Source organism: Leucoraja erinacea, chromosome 24 (genome assembly GCF_028641065.1).
Source record: "Leucoraja erinacea ecotype New England chromosome 24, Leri_hhj_1, whole genome shotgun sequence".
Classification (NCBI taxonomy): domain Eukaryota; kingdom Metazoa; phylum Chordata; class Chondrichthyes; order Rajiformes; family Rajidae; genus Leucoraja; species Leucoraja erinaceus.
Genome location: NC_073400.1, coordinates 29,690,969 through 29,715,069, shown reverse-complemented (window position 1 = coordinate 29,715,069; position 24,101 = coordinate 29,690,969). Strand labels below are relative to the sequence as shown.

Genomic DNA, 24,101 nt, shown 5'->3' with positions numbered 1-24,101 from the left:
CCTCTGTGTGAATATAGATGAGCGGATCAATCCAGGTCATGTTCATAAGTTATAAGAGCAGAATTAGGACATTCGGCCCATCAAGTCCACTTCGCCATTCAATCAATCATGGCTGATCTATCTTTCCCTCTTGACCCCATTCTCCTGCCTTCTCCCCGTAACCCCTGATCCGTACTAATCAAGAATCTATCAATCTCAGCCTTCAAAATATCCATTGACTTGACCTCCACATCCTTCTATCGCAATGATTTCCACAGATTCACCACCCTCTGACTAAAGACATTCCTTCTCATCTCCTTTCTCAAAGAATGTCCTTTTATTCTGAGGCTAGGGCACAGATTCATCACTCTCTCTCGAGGTGTCTTGGGTGACTTTCACAGGCTAACTGAGCCACACCATGGGCCAGTGTAGACATCCAGCGAATGGTCAACTTGTGGCAGGGTGTGGTGGAGATGCACCTCAAAATAAGGGAAGGTATCCCACGCCAGTGGTCCACGAGTGGCGAGGTGTGGGGTTAATTTGTGTAAACAGTATTGCATGTACACATAGCAACCGAGAATGTTGAATGGAGTTTTGTAAGGATCATGTATTGCATATATTTATTTTTTGAATAAAGTATATTTTGAAATTTAAAAAAAAATCTGAGTCAGAGATTTATTGGTTCAACTCCCACTCCTGAAGCCCGAGGACTGAGGGGGTGCAGTACTGAGGGAGCTCGCCACTGCTGGAGGTGAAGTCATTTTGCCGAGGCATTTAGCTGATCTGCTGTCTGCTCTGTCTCAAGTCACTGAGAAAGGTCACCTGGAGATAGTTCGCACCAGAATAGGGGAGAGACTCCTTGTTCTGGGGGCAAGAGTTCTCCCTACAAACCAAGATCAACAAGGCAAGCTGTAGGTAGTTGTCTCCCTTCTCTACAGGGAGCTAGCTGTGTGCAATTTGGTTGCACACAACACGACGACAACCGTTGATGGAACGATCGAGTGTTGAGCAGTTTATCATTAGCACCTCACCCAGTACAGTGAGGCCCGTGGCTAAACATCATTCAAGGCGCTGAGTAAATAATTCTAAAGAACAGAGCATTTTGTAATGGTTCGCACCAGAATAGTGGAGGATCTCCTTGTTCTGGGGCAAGAGGTATCCCATCAACCAAGGACACCAAAGTCATCTGTAGGATAGTTGTTGTTTTTTAAAGGGAACTTGTTGTGTCCAAATTAGATGCACACAAGACTACAAGGGTGGAATGTAGAAACAAGGAACTGCAGATGCTGGTTTATACCACAGATAGGCAGAAAATGTTGGAGCATCTCAGCGGGTCAAGCAGCTTCTCTGGACAAAAAGGATGGGTAACATTTCTCGATGGGACCCTTCAGAGTGGTCCTGACCTCCCAACTACCTCGTTCGAGACCTTGGAACTATCTTTAATCGGATTTTACTAGACTGTATCTTGCATTGAACATTATTCCCTTTATCCTGTACCTGCGGACGGCTCGATTGTAATCATATACAGTGTTTTCACTGACTGGATAGCATACACACAGAAAAGCTTTTCACTCCACCTCGGTACACGTGACTATAATTGGCTAAACTAAAGAGGTTGCCATAGATTCCTTGAATGCAAAAATGAAGTCATTGAGACTTTCAGAATGGGTTGGGTTTCACATGGTTTTTCAATGAGTGACCTGTGGTCTAGGTTCAACATTTCCCACGCTGTTTCTAGCAGGAGTCCTGTGGGACTTTACCATGCTAACCGAGCCACACCAAGGCCCAGTGTTGGGTCCTGCAGTGCAAACTCAGTGGGTGAAAACTATTGAGTGAGTTAGAGAGATGTTGGTTCAGTTCCCACTCCAGAATGCCGAGCACGGAGGGAGAGTTAACCATATAACCATATAACAATTACAGCACGGAAACAGGCCATCTCGGCCCTACAAGTCCATGCCGAACAACTTTTTTTCCCCTTAGTCCCACCTGCCTGCACTCATACCATAACCCTCCATTCCCTTCTCATCCATATGCCTATCCAATTTATTTTTAAATGATATCAATGAACCTGCCTCCACCACTTCCACTGGAAGCTCATTCCACACCGCTACCACTCTCTGAGTAAAGAAGTTCCCCCTCATATTACCCCTAAACTTCTGTCCCTTAATTCTGAAGTCATGTCCTCTTGTTTGAATCTTCCCTATTCTCAAAGGGAAAAGCTTTGAGAATCTATCCCTCTCGTCATTTTAAAGACCTCTATCAAGTCCCCCCTTAACCTTCTGCGCTCCAGAGAATAAAGGCCTAACTTATTCAACCTATCTCTGTAACTGTTGTACTGAGTTGTACTGAGGGAGCTCCGCAATGGAAACATAGAAGCATAGAAAATAGGCGCTGGAGTATGCCATTCGGCCCTTCGAACCAGCACCGCCATTCAATATGATCGTGGCAGATCAACCTAAATCAGTACCCAGTTCCTTCTCTCTCCCCATATCCCTTGATTCCGTTTGTTCTAAGCACTGTGTCTAAAGTTGCTGGAGGTGCTGTCACTCTGATGAGGCATTTAGCTGGCCTGCTGCTGTGCTGTCTGCTCTCACAAGCCTGCTCTCTCTCTTCAGGGCGGCACGGTGGTGCAGCGGTTTGCTGCTGCCTCACAGCGCCAGAGACCCGGGTTCGATCCTCTCTACGGGTGCTGTCTGTGTGGAGTTTGAATGTTCTCCCTGTGACCTCATGGGTTTCCTCCAGGTGCTCCGGCTTCCTCCCACATCCCTAATCCATGCGAGTTTGTAGGTTAAATACCTCTGGAAGATTGTCGCAAATCTGTAGGGAATGGGTGAGAAAGTGGGATAACAGAACTAGTGTGTGTACAGGTAGACAACAATGCTGGAGAAACTCAGCGTTTTTGTCTACCTTCGCTTTTCCAGCATCTGCTGTTCCTTCTTAAACATAGTGTGTACAGGTGATCAGTGGTCGGCATGGACTCGGTGGATCAATGGGCCTGTTTCCATGCGCTATCTCTAAACCAAACTAATTCTACTCTTATCACTTATGACTTTATGACAAAAATTCAGCCATCTTTTATTACATTGGATTATTTTAATCATTATTCAATGTGCAGGGTTTCACACAGCAATTCAATTGGTAGTAAAGTTAAAAGTTCACATTCTGGAAAGCCAGCTTTGAGTTCTAGTCTATGTTCTGCTGTCTTTTGGGTGAATGTCAGGATGTACAGACGTGTCTGCAAACATAGGTACAGAATTCGGCCATTTGCTCCATCGAGTCTACTCCGCCATTCAATCATGGATGATCTATCTTTCCCCCTCCATCCCATTCTCCTGCCTTCTCCCCTCAACCTTTGACACCCTGAGTAAACCTGTCAATCTCCAATTTAAAAATATCCATTGACTTGACCTCCACAGCCGCCTGTGGCAATGAATTCCACAGATTCATCACCCTCTGGCTAAAGAAATTCCTCCTCAAGTGGTCAAGGTAGATTGGACATAGGTGTGGTGTGGTGATGCTGTAGGGTCAAGGTGATGAGATTTGTACATCTCCAACTGGTGAACACCCTCTCTGGCCCTGAAAAGCTAAACGATGATTATTGGGCGTCATTCCGTCAGAATAACAATATTGATATAACGATTACCCTTCATTTTTATCTTATTCTTCTAACGCGTGTCCACAGTTCAATACTTGTAATCATTTAACCGTTTTTATATCCCCATTGTTCAATGGTTCAATGATACTTTATTGTCTCATGCACATGGGTACAGTGACATTTCTTTTGTATAGAATTCAGTAAAAATCTTACTTGATATAAGCACAGCTGAAGCTAAGAACAAGAGTATTAATAGCAGATTATATGATGCAGTACACAAGAGTTGCCACATTACTGGCAGTATCTTATATTCTTAAACATCAAACTGGGCTTAAAGGCCCATTTTATTTTGGGCTTAAAGGCCCATTGTCATGGAGACGGCACTGGGTGGGAGTTGCAGGGGTCGGCCTGGCCTGGCGATGTTGTCGGTGCCTCCACCACCGCTCCGTGCCGCTGCAGGCCGTGTCCGAACCGTACGCTCATCCCCGACCTCTGCAGGACCTCCAGCGGCACCCGATCCACCGGCTGCTGCAGGGCCTCCAGCAGCCCACTCGCACTCCGCCCACACCTCGACCCACCAACGCACCCTTTTCCCCTCGCCTCCCACGGCCGTCTCCATGCGAGGTGAGGCCTCACCCAGCCAGCTCACCGGCGCTGTTCCTCTCCTTCCTCCACCACTGCCGACCTCATCTCCAAGGTCTTGGCTGTTTTTTTCCTTGAATAACAATTAAAACACAGTTTATAATCTCCACCATCAAATTTTACCCGAGGAAATGACCCAGGGCGGCACAGTGGCGCAGCGGTAGAGTTGCTGCCTTACAGCGCCAGAGACCCGGGTTTGATCATGACTACGGGTGCTGTCTGTACGGAGTTTGTATGTTCTGCCTCTGACAGCGTGGGTTTTATCCAGGTGCTCCGGTTTCTTACCACAATCCAAAGACGTGTAGTTTTGTAGGTTAATTGGCCTCTGTATAATTGTAAATTGTCCCTCGTGTGTAGGATAGTGCGAGTGTACGGGGTGATCATTGGTCGGCGCGGACTTGATTGGCTGTATACCCTTTAATAATATCTGACAATGTGCACTTTAACCACGTGTGATTTTTTCAATTACAAATCTCAAATTGTGGAATACAGAGGCAAATAAATAAATGAAGGGTCTTTGTCCCAAACATTATGGAGGGCGCTGTATGTCCACACTTTATCTCTACAAATCGAAAGTAAATTCCCATCATTTCCAGTTGAATTTAATGTGAACATCAGAGTAAAGAGATTGCAAACTTTCACCTTTTCAAAGTTGTCACACAGCTGATGGAAACCGGGAAGAGAAGCAGAATTCCAAAGAGTACCCAGCGTAACACACCCCAAACACGGCGAACATTCAGCACGATGTCCCTGGAAATCCAATGAAATATTATTACTTCCACACAGAGTTACCACAGATCAACGCTGGTAATTTTCTTTCATCATATTGCACACGGAATCATTCAGTGTGATCCAAGATTTTGGCGTGGACATTGGTGAGATGTTAATATCGCAACATGCACCCATTCCTTGGAGGTGTTCCATGACTACATTAACAACTTAGATGTTCATTTTGATGGTCAGACATAGATCACGAAAACATGTCCTTTGACCCAATTTCCCCATTGCCGACCAAGATGTCCTTATCTACACTAGTCCCATCTGCCGGCCTTAGATGTTAATGTTGGAAGTATGATTTACGAGTTTACAGATTACATCAACATTGTCTCATTTTGGATAGTACGATAATCATAGACCACAGAGGGATAAGAAGCAACTGGTATGTTGGGCAGAGCAATGCCAGCAGGTATTGAACCATGATAAGTGTGACGTTATTTGTTTTTGGCATCATGTAAGGGTAGACATTCACAATGGTAGGGCCACTGGGTGTACTAAGGACAGATGGACTTTAGTCAGGGCCAAGGAGTATTTATCAATGGACTGGAATATGATCAGCCACGCTTTCTCAAAGTACTGGGACTTTGAGTCACTGACCTGTGTCGAGGCGATGAACCAGGAGCTCCTGGTGGTCGATGCTTCCGGAGGCAGAGTGGGTGTGGTGGTTCCTGAGGTGGTGGTGACCATATTTTAATCCAGTTTAGTTTAATTTTGAGATATAGCGCGGAAACAGGCCCGACGGCCCATGGAGTCCACACCGACCATCGATCCTCGCACACTAACACTAGGCTACACACACACTAGGGTCAATTGACACATACGCCAAGCCAATCTACTTACATACCTGTATGTCTTTAGAGTGTTGGAGGAAATCAAAGATCTCAGAGAAAACCCATGCGGTCGTGGGGATAACGTACAAACCCCGTACAGGCAGCACCTGTAGTCGGGATCGAACCTGGGTCTCTGGCGCTACAAGCGTTGTAAGGCAGCAACTCTACCGCTGCGCCACCGTGCAACCCCCCCCCCCCCACACACACACACACACCAAAGTGGTGAGGATATCTGGGTGATATGTTTGAGACCCTTGTGAAGATAAAGTGAATGAAGTCTTTGAACATTAAATGTTTATAATCACGTTCTGTGCCACTTTAGTGACGTGTGGGAGATGCTGCAGTTGGGGGCGATCTTGCTCTGTGTGGGGAGATTTTTGATTCGAATCCGAAACCTGAGATTTGAGCAAGGATCCTTCCTAAACCACCATAGATGGACCAAGCCCCTTGATCTAGACATGAGGCTCGCCCATTGAGATGTCAGCTCAGCGGTAGAGTTGCTGCCTCACAGCACAGTAGACGCGGGGTCGATCCTGATACCGGTGCTGTCAGTGCAGAGTCTGTACGTTCTCCATGTGATCGCAAGAGTTTACTCTGGGTTCTCCAGTTTCCTCCCACATTCCAAAGACGTGCGGGTTTGTAGTAAGTTGCCCCTAGTGTGTAGAACAGAACTGGTGTATGGGGTGATCGCTGCTCAGAGCGGACTCGGTGGGCCAAAGGGCCCATTTCCATGCTGTATCTTTAAACTGAGCTGAATTGAACTGAACTAATTGGTTCTCAGGTGAGGCTGAGTTGGCTCTTCGAGTTACTAACCTGTTTGTAGGTGTTGAACCAGGAGACTCTGTGGAACTTGCTGCCTTGGTGGTTGGTGCATCTTGAGGCATGGTGGTCAGAATGGTTGTGGTGGAAGCCTTTGTGCTTATTGTTGCAGAGGTGGTGCTGACCATGTCTGGGTGGCTTGTTTGAGATCCTTGTGGAGATAAAGGGAATGACGTTTTTGAACATTAAATGTCTGAAAGTACGTTCTGTGCCACTTTAGTGATGTGTGGGAGATGCCTCAGTCGGGAGCGCTCTTGCTCCGTGTGGGGAGATTCCTGGGTTCAAATCCCAATCCAGAGATTTGAGCAAAGATCCTTCTGAGGCCACCATAGATGGACCAAGCCTCTTGATCTAGACCGGAGACTCACCCATTAAGATGCCACCAGATGGTCACAAGCATTCAGAGACTTCTTTCATGCCCTTCAGAGTCCCACAGGCTGTGTTATCTGCCTGCTGCTAGAGTTAGGCACATCTTTTCTACAATGGAGAAGAACTTGGGAGCGGGAGGATCCATGGACTATTTTCATCACGCGGACTGAATTGGAAATAATGCAATTTGGTTGGAGGTATTTACCTGAAACATTAACTCTCATTCTCTCTCCACAGAAGCTGCCCGACCCGTTGAGTGTCTCATCTTGTACAGTTTGTGTGGCTCAGTGTAAAGTCTATATCACTCATCTCTTGAGGATTCTTAGTTCATTAGTTCATAAGTGATAGGGGCAGATTGAGGCCATTTGGCCCATTGAGTCTATTCCACCTTTCAATCATGGCTGATCTATCTCTCCCTCTCAACCCCATTCTCCTGCCTTCTCCCCATATCGCTTGACACCCGTACTAATGGAGAACCTGTCAATCTCCACCTGAAAATACCCAATGACTTGGCCCTCATTGGAAACATGGTAAAAGCTTTTCCCTGTACCTCAGTACAGACCACAACAATAAACTGAGCTCATGAATCACCAAAGTTTGTGAGACACAAGGAATTGCAGGTGCTGGAATCTTGAGCAAAACACAAAGTGCTGGAGTAACTCAGCAGGTCAGGCAGCATCCGTGGAAGGAATGAACTGACAATGTTTAAGGTTGGGTCCCTTCTTCAGATGTTGTGTGCGTGGTGGGTGTGACAGTGATGGGCAGGGGGAGAGGGTGAGGGGGCACCAGAGGTTCTGGCTGTTCCCCTGCTCCAGTGAGGGGCGGCAGGGGTTCTGGACCCGGAGCGATCGTCTTTGGGGAAATGCGCCGCCAGCAGCAGAACCGCCGGTCCCCATTGATGAGCCCCCCCCCCCCCCCCCCCCCCCCCCCACACACACACACACACACTGCTCCTGGGACAGTGGGCTCTTGGTGTGGCCCCATGGGCCGGGACCCCAGTAAATGTGCTCCCCCCTCCTTCACCCCGACCCCCGGGGATGTGGCACCGAGTCACCGTCAGGACCGAGGCCGGGAATTCCCAGGCTGGAATGTTCACATCTGGGAGAGTGAGGAGAGATCGTCAACGTACCTTCAGAAACCGTCAATGAGATGGAGGTCCTTTCATCGCTTGAAAATATTCCCTTTACTATCACACACCAGTAGTATCCTTCATCACTCTTCTCCAGGTTGTCGATGGTGACTGAAACTATCCGTTGTTTTTTGTCATCAGTCATCGATGTTCTCCCTTGTTGTGGGTGATCAGTAGAAACCACGGTAGGAGATGACAGGTAATAATCACCTTTACTCCATAGCTTGTCGTTGTCTTTGTATTTCCGATCGTACCGACATTCCACAGTGACCGACTGCCCCACCTCTCCCCTCACCTCCTCGGGTCCAGTTATTCCCCTTGACCCTGTGGGCACATTAATGATGAAAGATCACTCACACTGCAGCAACACAAGCTGTGGTTTAACAATAAAAAACATGTCATTTGTGCTGTTCAGACAGGTTCATGGTTTCGCATAGATCATGTGTAACAAGGAACTGCAGGTGCTGGTTTACACCAAAGATAGACACAAAGAGCCGGAGTAACTCAGCGGGACAGGCAGCATCTCGGGAGAAACCGACGGGTGATGTTTCCTCACCCATTTCCTTCTCTCCAGAGATGCTGCCCTTCCTGCTGAGTTACTCCAGCATTTTGTGTCTCTCTCCTTTTGCATAGATCCTGGTGCACTTTAATGCTTTTCCCGCTGGTGTTAATTCCCATTTCACTGGGATTATTGTTGTAGAGGTGGTGGTGACCATGTCTGGGCGGCTTGTTTGAGACCCTTGTGGAGATAAAGTGAATGACGTTTTTGAACATTAAAAGTCTGAAAGCACGTTCTGTGCCACTTTAGTGATGTGTCGGAGATGCCTCAGTCGGGAGCGCTCTTGCTCCGTGTTGGGAGATTCCTGGGTTCAAATCCCAATCCAGAGATTTGAGCAAGGATCCTTCTGAGGCCCCCATAGATGGACCAAGCCCCTTGATCTAGTCATCTCATGAGGATTCTTCGTTCATACGTTATAGAAACATAGAAAATAGGTGCAAGACGAGGCCATTCAGCCCTTCGAGCCTGCACCGCCATTCACTGTGATCAGGGCTGAACGTCCCCAATCAATAACCCGTGCCTGCCTTCTCCCCATATCCCTTGATTCCACTAGCCCCTGGAGCTCTATCTAACTCTCTCTTAAATCCATCCAGTGATTTGGCCTCCACTGCCTTCTGTGGCACGGAATTCCACAAATTCACAACTCTCTGGGTGAAAAAGTTTTTTCTCACCGCAGTCTGAAATGGCCTCCCCTTTATTCTAAGGCTGTGGCCCCTGGTTCTGGACTTGCCCAACATTGGGAACATTTTTCCTTCATCAAGCTTGTCCAGTCCTTTTATAATTTTATAAGTTTCTATAAGAAACCCACTCATCCTTCTAAACTCCAGTTTTGAGCCTAGTCTTTTCAATCTTTCCTCATATGACAGTCCCGCCATCCCAGGGAGCAATCTCGTGAACCTACGCTGCACTGCCTCAATCACAAGGATGTTCTTCCTCAAATTAGACCAAAACTGTACACAATACTCCAGATGTGGTCTTACCAGAGCCTGATACAACTGCGGAAGAACCCCTCTACTACTGTACTGAAATCGTCTTGTTATGAAGTTCATGTGATAGGGGCAGAATGCGGCCATTTGGCTTATTTATGTCTACTCCGCCATTCAATCATGGCTGATCTATCTCTCCCTCTCAACCCCATTATCTTCCCTTCTCCCCATATCGCTTGACACTCATACTAATCGAGAACCTGTGAATCTTAAAAATACCCAATGATTTGGCCATCATTGGAAACATGGTAAAAGCTTTTCCCTGTACCTCAGTACAGACAACAACAATAAACTGAACTCATGAATCACCAAAGTTTGTGAGACACAAGGAATTGCAGGTGCTGGAATCTTGAGCAAAACACAAAGTGCTGGAGTAACTCAGCAGGTCAGGCAGCATCTGTGGAAGGAATGAACTGACAATGTTTAGTGTTGGGACCTTTCTACAGATGTTGTGTGTGTGGTGGGTGTGACAGTGACGGGCAGGGGGAGAGGGTGAGGGGGCACCAGAGGTTCTGGCTGTTCCCCTGCCCCAGTGAGGGGCGGCAGAGGTTCTGGACCTGGAGCGATCGTCTTTGGGGAAATGAGCCGCCAGCAGCAGAACCGCCGGTCCCCATTGATGAGCCCCCCCCCCCCCCCCCCCCCACACACACACTGCTCCTGGAACAGTGGGCTCTTGGTGTGGCCCCATGGGCCGGGACCCCAGTAAATGTGCTCCCCCCTCCTTCACACCGACCCACGGGGATGTGGCACCGAGTCACCGTCAGGACCGAGGCCGGGAATTCCCAGGCTGGAATGTTCACATCTGGGAGAGTGAGGAGAGATCGTCAACGTACCTTCAGAAACCGTCAATAAGATGGAGGTCCTTTTATTGATTGGAAATATTCCCTTTACAATCAGCACACACCAGTAGTATCCTTCATCACTCTTCTTCAGGTTGTCGATGGTGACTGAAACTATCCGTTGTGTTTTGTTATCACTCATCGATGTTCTCCTATATTGTGGGTCATCAGTAGAAACCACGGTAGAAGAATTTGTGTAATAATAACCTTTACTCCATCGCTTCTTGTTGTCACTGTATTCCTGACCATACTGACATTCCAAAGTGACCGACTGCCCCAACTCTCCCCTCACCTCCTTAGGTCCAGTTATTCCCCTTGACCCTGTGGACACATTAATGATGAAAGATCACTCACACTGCAGCAAGAGGTTCTGGACCCGGAGCGATCGGCTTTGGGGAAATGAGCCGCCAGCAGCAGAACCGCCGGCAGCACAAGCTGAGGTTTAACAATAAAAAACATGTCATTTGCGCTGTTCAGACAGGTTCATGGTTTTGCATAGATCATGTGTAGCGAGGAACTGCAGGTGCTGGTTTAAACCAAAGATAGACACAAAGTGCTGGAGTAACTCGGCGGATCAGGCAGAATCTCTGGAGAAAATGGATAGGTGTCCTTTTCGGGTTCAGACCATTCTTGATCTCCCGGTTGCCAACCCTGTCCATGTCCCTTCCCATTCCCACACTGACCTTTCTGTCCTGGGCCTCCTCCATTGCCAGAGTGAAGCCACATGCAAATTGGAGGAACCGCACCTCATATTGGGCTCAGGTAGTTTACAACCCAACGGTTTGAACGTTGGTTCTCTAATTTTAAGTATCTTCTACTAACCTGCCCCCTCCCCCATTGACTCCTATCTCCACCCGGGTTTCCCACCACCTGCCCCAGTGAGGGGGCGGCAGAGGTTCTGGTCCCGGAGCGATCGTCTTCGTGGAAATGAGCCGTCAGCAACAGAACCGCCGGTAGATGGGACCTTCCGTGGGGCTGGTGTCTGACAGCCCCCCCCCCCCCCCCCCCCCCCCCCCATATTGCTCCAGCGACAGTGAGCTCTTGGTGTGGCCCCACGGGCCGGGACCCCAGTAAGTGAGTTATCCACCCAGCCCCGTTACCGCGACCCCCGGGGATGTGGCACCGAGTCACCGTCAGGACCGAGGCCGGGAATTCACAGGCTGGAATTTTCACATCTGGGAGAGTGAGGAGAGATCGTCAACTTACCTTCAGAAACCTTCAATGAGATGGAGACCAATTCAATGGGTGAATCGTTTCTCTTTACTATCACACACCAGTAGCGTCCTTCATCACTCTTCTCCAGCTTGTCGATGGTGACTAAAACTATCTGGTGTGTTTTGTCATCAGTCATCGATGTTCTCCGTTGTTGTGGGTCATCAGTAGAAACCACAGTATAAGATTTCTGGTAAGAATCACCTTTCCTCCACAGCTTCCTGTTGTCCTTGTATTCCTGACCATACTGACATTCCACTGTGACCGACTGCCCCAACTCTCCCCTCACCTCCTCGGGTTCAGTTATTCCGCTTGACCCTGTTGGCACATTAATGATGAAAGATCACTCACACTGCAGCAACACAAGCTGAGGTTTAACAATAAAAAACATGTCATTTGTGCTGTTCAGACAGGTTCATGGTTTCGCATAGATCATGTGTAGCAAGGAACTGCAGGTGCTGGTTGACACAAAGATAGACACAAAGAGCTGGAGTAACTCAGCGGGACAGGCAGCATCTCTGGAGAAACCGACAGGTGATGTTTCCTCACCCATTTCCTTCTCTCCAGAGATGCTGCCCGTCCCGCTGAGTTACTCCAGCATTTTGTGTCTCTTCTTTTGCATAGATCCTGTTGCACTTTAATGCTTTTCCCGCTGGTGTTAATTCCCATTTCACCGGGATTTTTCCCCAAGTTCCAGTGAAAGCAGAACTGAGTTCCTTCTTGAACACTTTGTCTACTCCACTGCGATATCTATCTTCCAGCATCTGCAGATCCTTCTTGAACACTGCTTCTGAATCTACCTGGCGCCCAGATCCTCCTTCCCTGTGGGCGTGGCTTGACATGAGTGGTGGTCATGTGACAGGAAGCCAACCTGTCACTCACTCTGACCCACCCTGTGTTCAATCTCACTACAACCCACTTCCCCATTGAACTAGTAGAAACAAGGAACTGCAGATGCTGGTTAATGTACAAAAGGACACAAAGTGCCGGAGTAACACAATGGGACAGGAACTATCTCTGGAGATAGAGGAACTCTCTGGGTGAAAAGATATTTCCTCATCTGAGTCCTCAATGGCCTACCCGTTATTGAGGTCACAACCTTAAACAGGAACTATCTCTGGAGAAAGTGGATAGATGACGATTCATAGAAACATATAAACATAGAAAATAGGCGCAGGAGGGGATGATTCGGCCCTTCGAGCCGGCACTGTCCAGTTCTGCTTGCTCCCGTGATCCCATGATTCCATTAGCCCTAAGAGCTGTATCTAACTCTCTCTTGAACTCTCTCTTGAATTGGCCTCCACTGCCCTCTGTGGCAGAGAATTCTACAGATTCACAACTCTGGGTGAAAAGGTTTCTACCCCATCTTAACTTAGTTGTGTGTGTTAGTTGTCTGTGCGTTATGTGTGTGTGTGTGGGAGGGAGGGAGAGGGATGCCGGGGTCTGGGCAGACGGGTGTGAGCTGAGGCCGATGTTTGTATACGATGCCCCAACCCCCGGCCCAGCCCTCCGTGTATTGTTCACCGCCTCTCCCCGGGGAGAGAGAGGGGTGGAGCCCGAGCTGTGTGCGTAAAGCACGGCAACTGGAGGGGCAGGAGCGCTGCCGTGAGCGAACGACCCACCTCCCCCTCTCCCCCTTCTCCATTCCCCCTCACACCCCCCCTCCCCGTCTACCCCTTTCTTCCCCCTCCACCCCTCTACTCTATCTCCACCTGTGGTAGATCTACTTACATACACAGAAGAAACTAGATTTAAAATTAAAATTAACATATCTAAAATAGGCCTAAAAATTGAAATAAAAACAGGCATTCAGACCGAACAGTGGCTTTGCTTTGACAGGTGCCTAGCTGTCAAAGTATGGGCGAGGTTAGATGTGTTGGTGTATGATGTATGGGGAGGGGACACAGTCCGTTAACCAGTCTTATTGCCTGTGGGAAGAAGCTGTGGGGCATCCTGCTGGTTTTGCAGCTGATGCTCCTGTACCTCTTCCCAGGTGGCAGAATGGAGAAGATGTGATGTGATGGATGATAGGGGTCCTTAATAATGGAGATGGCTCTGCTGATGTTACGCTTCTGATAGATCTCCAACAGGAAAGGGAGTGGAGCACCAATGATCCTACTGGCTGTCTTCACTATCCTGTTAAGTTGTTTTTGTTCATAAGCCTTGCAGCTCCCAAACCAGGAAGTGATGCCGTGGGTCAGTATACTCTCGATGGTGCCCCTGTAGAAGGACCTTAGGTGAACAGTAGGGAGACCTGCTTTTCTTAGTCTCCGGAGAGGGTGGGACCCTCTGGATACATGGATAGGACAGGTTTGAAGGGACTTGGACCAAACGTGGACAGGTGGGACTAGTGTTGCTGAGACATGTTGGCCGGTGTGGGCAAGTTGGGCCGAAGGGCCTGTTTCCACACTGTATCACTCTATGACTCTAACACATGTGAAACTCTGCAGATTCAGGAGCTGAGGTGGAGACACATCATCACATCAGTCCAGGTCAGCTCACAAGCCACAAGACAAATGCCTTGAAGGAGAACTCAGAGGCTGGGGAAAGCAAAGTGTGTAGAACAGCTCGAGCAGCAGAGTCTGTTGTAAGGCAGCTGGTTTTTCTCAGAAGGGAGAGATTACCACAACTTCTCCAGATGCTAAATTGGACAGTCACTCTGGTGCTTCCTCATTTGAGATGCTCGCCTGTTCCCATTGGCTGGCTTTCACAGGTTTTTTCTTTGAATGTGCTAAGGTTTATGTTCAACATTTCCCATTGCAGTGCGTGGAGGGAGTGCCGTGTGCCTTTGATAGACACTAAATGCTGGAGTAACGCAGCGGATCAGGGGGCATCTCTGGAGAGAAGGAATGGCTGACGTTTCGGGTCAAGACACTTCTTCAGACCAACAGTCAGAGAGGGAGGAAGTCAAGAGATATGCAAGGGGTAAAGCATTTAGCTGATCTGCTGTCAAGTCACTGAGAAAGTTCACCTGGAGATAGTTAGCACCAGAATAGTGGAGCAAACTCTCGGTTCTGGGGGCAAGAGTTACCCCTATACCCATAATCAACAAGGCCAGCTGTGGGGTCATTTTCTACAGGGAGTTAGCTGTGTACAATTTGGCTGCACACAGCATCACAACAGTCATTAGTGCAGGGAAGAACAAGTCTGCAAGCATTTTATCTTTAGCAGCTCGTAGCCCAGTAGTCTGCTCTGTGGCTCAAAATAATTCAAGATGCTGGCAAATAATTCTGAAGAACAGATCATGTTCATTAGTACTAGGAGAAGAATTAGGCCATTTGGCCCATCAAGTCTACTCTCCTCCAATCAATCATGGCTGATCTATCTTTCCCATTCAACTAAATCCTCCTACCTTTTCCCCAGGTCTCCTGACACCAGTACTGATCAAGAATCTATCCATCTCAGCCTTAGAAATACCTATTGATGGCCTCCACAGTCTGTGGCAATGAATTTCACAGTTTCTGTCTCACAAAATTCCTCCTCATCTCCTTCCTAAAGCAACGCCCTTTAATTCTGAGGCTGCGACCTCTGGTCCTAGAGTCTCCCACTAGTGTAAACATCTTCACCCCATCCACTCTATCCAGGCCTTTCACTATTCAGTAAGTTTCAATGAGGTCCACAAGGCAAGGCAAGCTGTAGATAGTTATCTCCCGACTTGGCTGCACACAACACGACAACAACCGCTGATGGAAGTCTCTACAGGAACTAACGAGTGTTGAGCAATTCATCATCAGCTCCCCACACAGTACAGAGAGGTCTGTGGTTACAAATAATTCAAGGCGCTAGTAAATAATTCTAAAGAACAGAGCATTTTGTAAAACACCGATTTACCTGGTGTGAGACCAACAGCGACAAGAACCAACAGAGCGACTGTTCCCCTGGATCTGGGCCATCTCTGGTGGGTGAATTCTCCCTGTCCCACCGCCATGTCTCGACTACGTTGGATCGGTTTGGTCCCTGCACTGCGTTTGAGTTGTCCTGTTCCTTCTTCACAACTGAAGTCAAACAGTCAATTTCCGTTTAACAGGACATGACTTTGCAGTGGTTCAAGACTTAACTTGGTAACTCACTTACCACCTCCCCCAGCCTCCTCACCACGGACAATGCCCCTATCAGGAGTGAGCTGCAACACTCTCCAGTTGCCTGGATTGGAGCATCTCCTCGAAGCTCTGCTTCATCCTGGTGACGTTTGCCCACTTGACTGGCGCTCTGTCCACCACCGCAAACATTCCCTTGCCCACCCCCTCAAGCCCCTCCCCCAAATGCGGGCACACTGTGTCTGAACTTGTATGGGATTAAGAGGCAGAGACCAGCCATGTTTGAATGGCAGAGTAGACTGGATGGGCCGAATGGCCAAATTCTACTCCTGGAACGTGCGAGCTTGTGATCTGTTTACCCACCTCAAAATGCACGTCACTAATTTGTCCAGCCTTCCTCAGCTTCTCATCTGTTGAAACAATACCCAGAAGAAAAAAGACACCAACGGAATGGAGATGAGGAAACACTTTATCACTCAGTGAGTTGTGAGTCTGTGGAATTCTCTGCCTAAGAGAGCGGTGGAGGCCGGTTCTCTGGATGCTTTCAAGAGAGAGCTAGATAGGGCTCTTAAAGATAGTGGAGTCAAGGGATATGGGGAGAAGGCAGGAACAGGGTACTGATTGTGGATGATCAGCCATGATCACATTGAATTGTGATACTGTCTCGAAGGGCCAAATGGTCTACTGCTGCACCTATTGTCTATTGTCTATTGCCAAACGCGATCAGATAAGTCCACTCGCGTCACCAGATAAACTCCCTGAAAGACAATTCACATACTTGAGCATCGGAGACCGGGTAAAGCTGAGTTTGAGGATGTGATTCATAAAATCATAGAGTGATACAGCAGGGAAACAGCTTGCCCAATGCTGATCAAGATGTCCCATGTACGCTGGTCCCTCTTTAGTTTAGTTTAGTTTAGAGATACAGTGGGGAAACAAACCATCCGGCCCACCGTGTCCGCACCGTCCAGTGATCCCTGCACAGCAACACAAATGTTTACATTTACACCAACCCAATTAACCTACAAACCTGTATGTCTTTGGAGTGTGGGAGGAAACTGAAGTTCTCAGGGAAAACCCATGCAGGTCACTGGGAGAAAGTACAGACTATGTACAGACAAGCACCTGTAGCCAGGATCGAACCTGGTTATCTGGCGCTGTTATACCATGTAAGGCAGCAACGTTATGGCTGCACCAGCATAAAAACCAGGTCTGCATTTGACCCCTGTCCCTACAAACCTTTCCTATCAAAACCTTCATAGCAAAAGGATTTGAGTATAGGAGCAGGGAGGTTCTACTGCAGTTCTACAGGGTATTGGCGAGACCACACCTGGAGTATTGTGTACAGTTTTGGTCTCCAAATCTGAGGAAAGACATTCTTGTCATAGAGGGAGTACAGAGAAGGTTCACCAGACTGATTCCTGGGATGTCAGGACTTTCATATGAAGAAAGCCTGGATAGACTCGGCTTGTACTCGCTAGAATTCAGAAGATTGAGGGGGGGATCTTATAGAAACTTACAAAATTCTTAAGGGGTTGGACAGGCTAGATGCAGGAAGATTGTTCCCGATGTTGGGGAAGTCCAGGACAAGGGGTCACAGCTTAAGGATAAGGGGGAAATCCTTTAAAACCGAGATGAGGGTGTATGGAGAGAAGGCAGGTACGGGATACTGAGTTGGATGATCAGCCATGATCATATTGAATGGCGGTGCAGGCTCGAAGGGCCTACTCCTGCACCTAATTTCTATGTTTCTATCCACGTACCATGTCCTTATGCTTTTCAATGTTGTTACTAGTACCTGTCTACACTACCTTCTCTGGACATGCTCCTTCCATGTACCCATCAGCCTCTGTGAGATTACATTGTAGAGGTCGGATTATCCTGTACCTGTATCCTGTGTATGGCTTGATTGTAATCGTATATAGTGTTTTCACTGACTGGATATCATACATCAGAAAAGCTTTTCACTGCACCTCTGTACACATGACTATAATAGGCTAAACTAAAGAGGTTGCCACAGATTCCTTGAATGCAAACATGAAAAGTCATCGCGGTGCTTCCTCATTTCAGAAGCGGTTGAGTTTCACATGGTTTTCAATGTGAGACCTGTGGTCTAAGTTCAACATTTCCCACGCTGTTTCTAGCAGGAGTCCTGTGTGACTTTACCACGCTAACTGAGCCACACCAAGGCCCAGTGTTGGGTCCTGCAGTGCAAGCTCAGTGGGTGAAAACTATTGAGTGAGTTAGAGAGATGTTGGTTCAGTTCCCACTCCAGAACGCCGAGCACGGAGGGAGTGTTGTACTGAGGGAGCTCCGCAATGCAAACATAGAAGCATAGAAAATAGGCGCTGGAGTAGGCCATTCGGCTCTTCGAACCAGCACCGCCATTCAATATGATCGTGGCAGATCAACATAAATCAGTACCCAGTTCCTGCTCTCTCCCCATATCACTTGATTCTGTTTGTCCTATGCACTGTGTCTAAAGTTGCTGAAGGTGCTGTCACTCTGATGAGGCATTTAGCTGGCCTGCTGCTCTGCTGCTCTGCTGCTCTGCTCTCACAAGCCTGCTCTCTCTCTTCAGAGCGGCACGGTGGTGCAGCGGTTTGCTGCTGCCTCACAGCACCAGAGACCCGGGTTCGATCCCCACTACGGGTGCTGTCTGTGTGGAGTTTGAATGTTCTCCCTGTGACCTCGTGGGTTTCCTCCTTGTGCTCCGGCTTCCTTCCACATCCCCAATCCATGCAAGTTTGTAGGTTAAATACCTCTGAAAATTTTGTTGCAAATATGTAGGGAATGAATGAGAAAGTGGGATAACAGAATTAGTGTGTACAGGTGATCAGTGGTCGGCGTGGACTCGGTGGATCAATAGTCCAGTTTCCATGCGGTATCTCTAAACCAAACTAATCAACCAAACGGGATTGATCCCTGGGATGGCGGGACTGTCATATGTGGAAAGATTGAAAAGACTCGGCTTGTATTCGCTGGAGTTTAGGGGATCTTATAGAAACATATAAAATTATAAAAGGACTGGAAAAGCTAGATGCAGGAAAATAGTTCCCAATGTTGGCTAGTCCAGAACCAGGGGCCACAGTTTTGGAATAAAGGGGAGGCCATTTAAGACTGAGATGAGAAAAAATGTTTTCACCCAGAGAGTTGTGAATTTGTGGAATTCCCTGCCACAGAGGGCAGTGGAGGCCAAGTCACAGGATGGATTGAAGAGAGAGTTAGATAGAGCTCTCGGGGCTGGTGGAATCAAGGGATATGGAGACAAGGCAGGCACGGGTTATTGATTGGGGACAATCAGCTATGGTCACAATGAATGGCGGTGCTGGCTCGAAGTGCCGCATGGCCTCCTCCTGCACCTATTTTCTATGTTTCTATGTTTATCTTTCTCATACCCCACATGTTATCCTTGCCTGTTCCTCCATCGAAACTAGCACCAGTCTACAATAAATAGCTACATGAATCATATTACCAGACACAGCACCCCAAGTATTGTATAAGCATTGCATAATCACTTGCTTTTAGGAAAGAATTATGCCAAAGAGCAGACCTGGTTTTGTTTAAAAGGCTGTTTATTAACAAACATATTTTATTGGTTAACCTAAGCTGCTCTTGTCATTGGAGGTGAGAACAGTAAATTAGTGATCAATTGATATAATAACCAGATGGGTTTTTCAAAAGCATCGTGTTATAGGAAAGATGTTGTCTAGCTAGAAAGGGTACAGAGAAGATTTACGAGGATGTTGCCAGGATTACATGGTCTGAGCTATAAGGAGAGGTTGAGTAGGCTGGGATTCTATTCCTTGGAGCACAGGAGGATGAGGGGTGATCTCATAGAAATGTATAAAATTACGAGAGGGATAGATCGGGTAGATGCACGTAGTCTCTTGCCCAGAGTAAGGGAATCGAGGACCAGAGAACATAGGTGTAATGTGAAGGGGAAAAGATTCAATAGGAATCTGAGGGGTAACTTTTTCACACCAAGGATGGTGGATGTATGGAACAAACTGCCAGAGGAGGTAGTTGAGGTAGGGACTATCCTGACGTTTCAGAAACAGTTAGATAGGGTACTTGGATAGGACAGGTTTCAAGGGATATGGGCCTGGTGGGACTAGTGTAGCTAGCCTGGGACAAGTTGGCTGGTGTGGGCAAGTTGGGCTGAAGGGCCCGTTTCCACACTGTGTCACTCTATGTGTATGGCAATTATTTTGGAAAAGAACTTCATGAAAGGATTTGAAGGCATTTCCTCTGTAAAACCAAGGCATTGGGTCTGTGTCTGAGGGTGAATCGAGAAGTTAACCCTCACTCTGGTTTAGTACAGAGTTACCCCTTCTACTCAAGTAGTGTCGCAGTATTTATCTGTTACAACACTGACATTAGGGTGGCATAGTAGCGCAGCGGTCGAGTTGCTGCCTCACAACGCCAGAGACCCAGGTTCAATCCTGAGTTTGTACGATCTTTCTGTGACCACATAGGTTTTCTCCAGGTGCTCTGGCTTCTTCCCACATTCCAAAGATGCGCAGGAAGGAACTGCAGATGCTGGTTTACCCCGAATATAGACGCAAAATGATAAGAGTAATGCCACTGTCCCACTTAGAGGAGTCCTGAACATAAACCTCTGGAGACTTTGCGCCCCACCCAAGGTTTCCGTGCAGTTCCCGGAGTTTGCAGGTGGTTGCCGGAGGTTGCAGGTAGTGGAAGCAGGTAGGGAGAGTGACAAAAACCTCCGGGAACCGCACGGAAACCTTGGGTGGGGCGCAAAGTCTCCTGAGGTTTCCGTTCAGGTTTCCTAAGTGGGACAGGGGCATTACTCAGCGGGACAGGTGGCTTGTTTGTAGATTGATCGGCTTCTGTAACTTGTCCTTGGCGTGTAGGATAGTGCAAGTGTACGCAGGATCATTGGTCATTGTTCACTTTAATTGGCTTCCGTAAATTGTCCCTAGTCTGCAGGATAGAACCTGTGTACAGGTGATCTTTGGTCTGTGCAGACTCGGTGGACCGAAGGGCCTGTTTCTGCTCTGTATCCCTAGTCTAAAACTAAATCTAAATAACATATAGACTCTGATTCAATGCCAGGCTGTAGAAATGAAGCTAATAGCTGAGTTGAAAGGACCCATTAAAGTTAACGTACAAGTTTGAAGTGTTGAAAGCAGATACACTATGATTATAATCCAATTGTTGAGAACGGATCAATTCTGGCACGAGAGATTCTCCTTCTCTTCGTGGTCTGGTGTCTGATGAATATCGCGGAAGGTTTCTTGTGTCTGAGTGCTGGATTTATCCGTGGTCGTGTCACTTAATTTACCTTCTTCGTCATCTCTGGAAGACTTTCAAAAGAAGGTCAAAATGTTATTGTTAAACAGTATGTCATCCGTCGATCTTTAAGCCAAAACAAATTTAAATCTTTTATTGATTCCACCACAGAATGCTGAATATGGCTCTCTTTTAATTCTTGTTATAATCATGGGCTTGTACACTCTGGAGTTTAGAAGGATGAGAGGGTATCTCATTGAAACATATAAGATTGTTAAGGGCTTGGACACGCTGGAGGCAGGAAACATGTTCCCGATGTTGGGGGAGTCCAGAACCAGGGGCCACAGTTCAAGAATAAGGAGTAAGCCATTTAGAACGGAGACGAAACGGAGTCTGTGGAATTCTCTGCCTCAGAGGGTGGTAGAGGCAGGTTCTCTGGATGCTTTCAAGAGAGAGCTAGATAGGGCTCTTAAAAATAGTGAAGTCAGGGGATATGGGGAGAAGGCAGGAACGGGGTACTAATTGGGGGTGATCAGCCATGATCACATTGAATGGCGGTGCTGGCTCGAAGGGCCGAATGGCCTACTCCTGCACCTATTGTCTATTGATTTAATTGGAACAATAAATGAAATGGATTAGCTGTACATTTTGCACAAAGGACTATATTGTACTTTATGTTATTTTTTTAATGATTAGCATGGTTCAGTTACAATTTGCCAACGAGCCATCTTTATATAGAGTGAGTGATACAGTGTCGAAACAGGCCCTTCGGCCCAGTTTGTCCACACCAGCCAACATGTCCCACCTGCCTGCGCTTGGTCCATAACCCTCCAAACCTGTCTAACCTTTTTTTAAATGTTGGGATAGTCCCAGCCTCAATTACTTCCTCTGGCAGCTCGATCCATACACTCACCACCCTTTGTTTAAAAAAGTTCACGAGTCAAGAGTGTTTTATTGTCATATGTCCCAGATAGGACAATGAAATTCTTACTTGCTGCAGCACAACAGAATATGGAAACATAGTACATAATGGGAGAAAAAAAAAACTTCAGTATGTATATATACACACATACACACACACTCAATAAATAAACAAATATAGTGCAATAATAATAATGGTCTACTTCAATAGTTACTCCTCAGATTCCCATCACCTTAAACCTATGTCCTCTGGGCCACAAATTCACCCACTCTGGGCAAGAGACTCTGTGCATATATTTAGATTAAAACAGGACTATATTGTACTTCTGTTATAATGTGAATATATGAAGATGACCCTGTGACACGTTGTAACTGAACCATGCTCATCATAAGATAACAACAAGTAGAAGCTAAGGAGATGATCTGCCTCTTTACGACAGATCTGCCATGTGTTCTCTGGAATGCCGAAGGTTGAGGGGAGACCTATATAAAACTATGAGCGGCATTGAGAGGGGAGACAGCCAGAAACCTTTTTCCCCAGACTGGAGAGCATTGCTTTAAGGTGTTTGGGGCAATCTTTAAAGGACATGTAAGGCCCAAGTTTACTTTTTTTTTACACATAGGTGGGTGACTGGTTTGCACAGCTGTGTGTGATGGTGGTGGAGGCAGATTATGAAAGTGGCATTTAAGAGACACTTGGACAAGCACATGGATATGCAGGGATACTGATTATGTGCGGACAGAAAGGGGTTAGTCTCACTATCATTGTCAGTACAGGGGCGGCACGGTGGCGCAGCGGTAGATTTGCTGCCTTACAGCGCCTGTGACCCGGGTTCGATCCTGACTATGGGTGCTGTCTGTATGGAGTTTATACGTTCTCCCTGTGACCTGCGTGGGTTATCTCTGGGAGCTACGGTTTCCTCCAGCACTCCACAGTCGTACAGGTTTGTACGCTAATGGGCTTCGTGAAATTGTAAATTGTCCCTGGTGTGTGTCGGATAGTGTAAGTGTGCGGGGATTGCTGGTCGGCGCGGACTCGGTGGGCCGAAGTGCCTGTTTCTACACTGTATCTTTAAAATAAACTAAACTAAACTGCAGACATTGTGGGCCGAAGGGCCTGTTCCTGTGCTGTACTGTTCTGTGATCTGAATTTTTAATCTTATACACCAACTCCATCTGATCCCCATAACCCTTGGGCACTCACATGCGCCCAGATTGTACTTGGCGTTTTGTGGATTATGTGGAATAATATTGTATAGAATACATCGGATAAATAAATATCCAAGCGATAGCATAGAGACACATTCTATTAATGATCATTGCCGGTGGGCAGCGCGACTCTGGTCAGCAGCGGCCTCTGCAGTCTGTCCGCGTTTTATTATTTTCTGTCTGTGTTTTATTTTAGTTTTTGTTATTTTTTGTTGGGGTGTGTGTGTGTGGGGGGGTGGGGGGGTGGGGGGGGGGGGGAAACTTTTTAAATCTCTCCCTGCACTGGAGACCCGACCTTTTCTCGTCGGGTTTCCGTTGTCGTTGGGGCCGCAACGAGGAGCGGCCTCCAACAGGAAGAAGCCGGGGACTCTGGTGCTACGACTCACCGTCGCCGTCGTGGGGCTGGCCGAGTCCGGAGCGGGTGGAGAGGTGGAGGAGCGCTGCTGTTGCTGTTGCTGTTGCTGCTGCTGCTGCTGCTGCTGCTAACGGAGAGTCGGAGGCTCCAACGGCAGGTCTGTGGACGGCGGCACCGGGAGCCCGCGGCTCCCTGGAGGGAGACCGCTTTTCAGGGCTCCCGCAACGGCGACTTCTCCCGCCCGAGTTGCGGGGTTGAAGAGCTCCTGGAGCGGGGCCTACATCACTGCCCCACGCGGCTTGGAATGGTCGCGGGACTCTGCGAGCGCACGCCGGGGGCTCTAACAGCAAGACCCGGTGTGCGACCTCGCACCACCCGGCGTGGCTTTAATGGCCGCGGGACAATCGCCATCGCCAGCCGGGGGCTTTGACTTTGACTCTGACATGGGGGGGGGGGGGAGAGGGCAGGGGGGAGATAAGTTTTTTTGGCCTCCATCACAGCGATGTGATGGATGTTTATGTAAATTATGTTGTGTCTTGGGTCTATGTGTTTGTAATGTAATGTATGGCTGCAGAAACGGCATTTCG

General features: G+C 47.8%; 2 protein-coding genes across 3 annotated transcripts in view; both read right to left on the bottom strand.

The window, feature by feature from the left end:
- Positions 1-1,251: 1,251 nt before the first annotated feature.
- LOC129708887 (polymeric immunoglobulin receptor-like) lies at positions 1,252-18,314 on the bottom strand. The gene is made up of 7 exons (XM_055654936.1): positions 15,568-18,314; positions 11,731-12,054; positions 10,519-10,845; positions 8,141-8,464; positions 6,637-6,793; positions 4,859-4,966; positions 1,252-4,289 (listed from the first exon to the last, which is right to left on the bottom strand). The coding sequence occupies exons 1-7, from the start codon at positions 15,662-15,664 to the stop codon at positions 4,220-4,222; spliced, it is 1,407 nt and encodes a 468-aa protein (XP_055510911.1). The 5' UTR covers positions 15,665-18,314; the 3' UTR covers positions 1,252-4,219.
- A 1,016-nt stretch (positions 18,315-19,330) lies between these two features.
- Positions 19,331-24,101, bottom strand: part of LOC129708885 (polymeric immunoglobulin receptor-like) — a 29,439-nt gene continuing 24,668 nt past the window's right edge. Inside the window, exon 9 of one of the 2 annotated variants that reach the window (XM_055654934.1) lies at positions 19,331-21,103. In XM_055654934.1, the coding sequence (XP_055510909.1) occupies positions 20,966-21,103 (138 nt within the window). In that variant the 3' untranslated portion in view covers positions 19,331-20,965. The remainder of the gene's footprint in view (positions 21,104-24,101) is intronic. The other variant, XM_055654935.1, reaches the window with a different exon arrangement.

What these genes read in the sequence shown, in the direction of transcription:
- LOC129708887 (XM_055654936.1), bottom strand. Translation starts at nt 15,664, where the DNA reads ATGGCGGTGGGACAGGGAGAATTCACCCACCAGAGATGGCCCAGATCC. An exon ending in CGCTGTTGGTCTCACACCAG is followed by an intron (nt 12,055 to 15,567) that starts GTAAATCGGTGT and finishes ATGTGCCAACAG; the next exon opens with GGTCAAGCGGAATAACTGAA. An exon ending in CTTATTGACGGTTTCTGAAG is followed by an intron (nt 8,465 to 10,518) that starts GTACGTTGACGA and finishes ATGTGCCCACAG; the next exon opens with GGTCAAGGGGAATAACTGGA.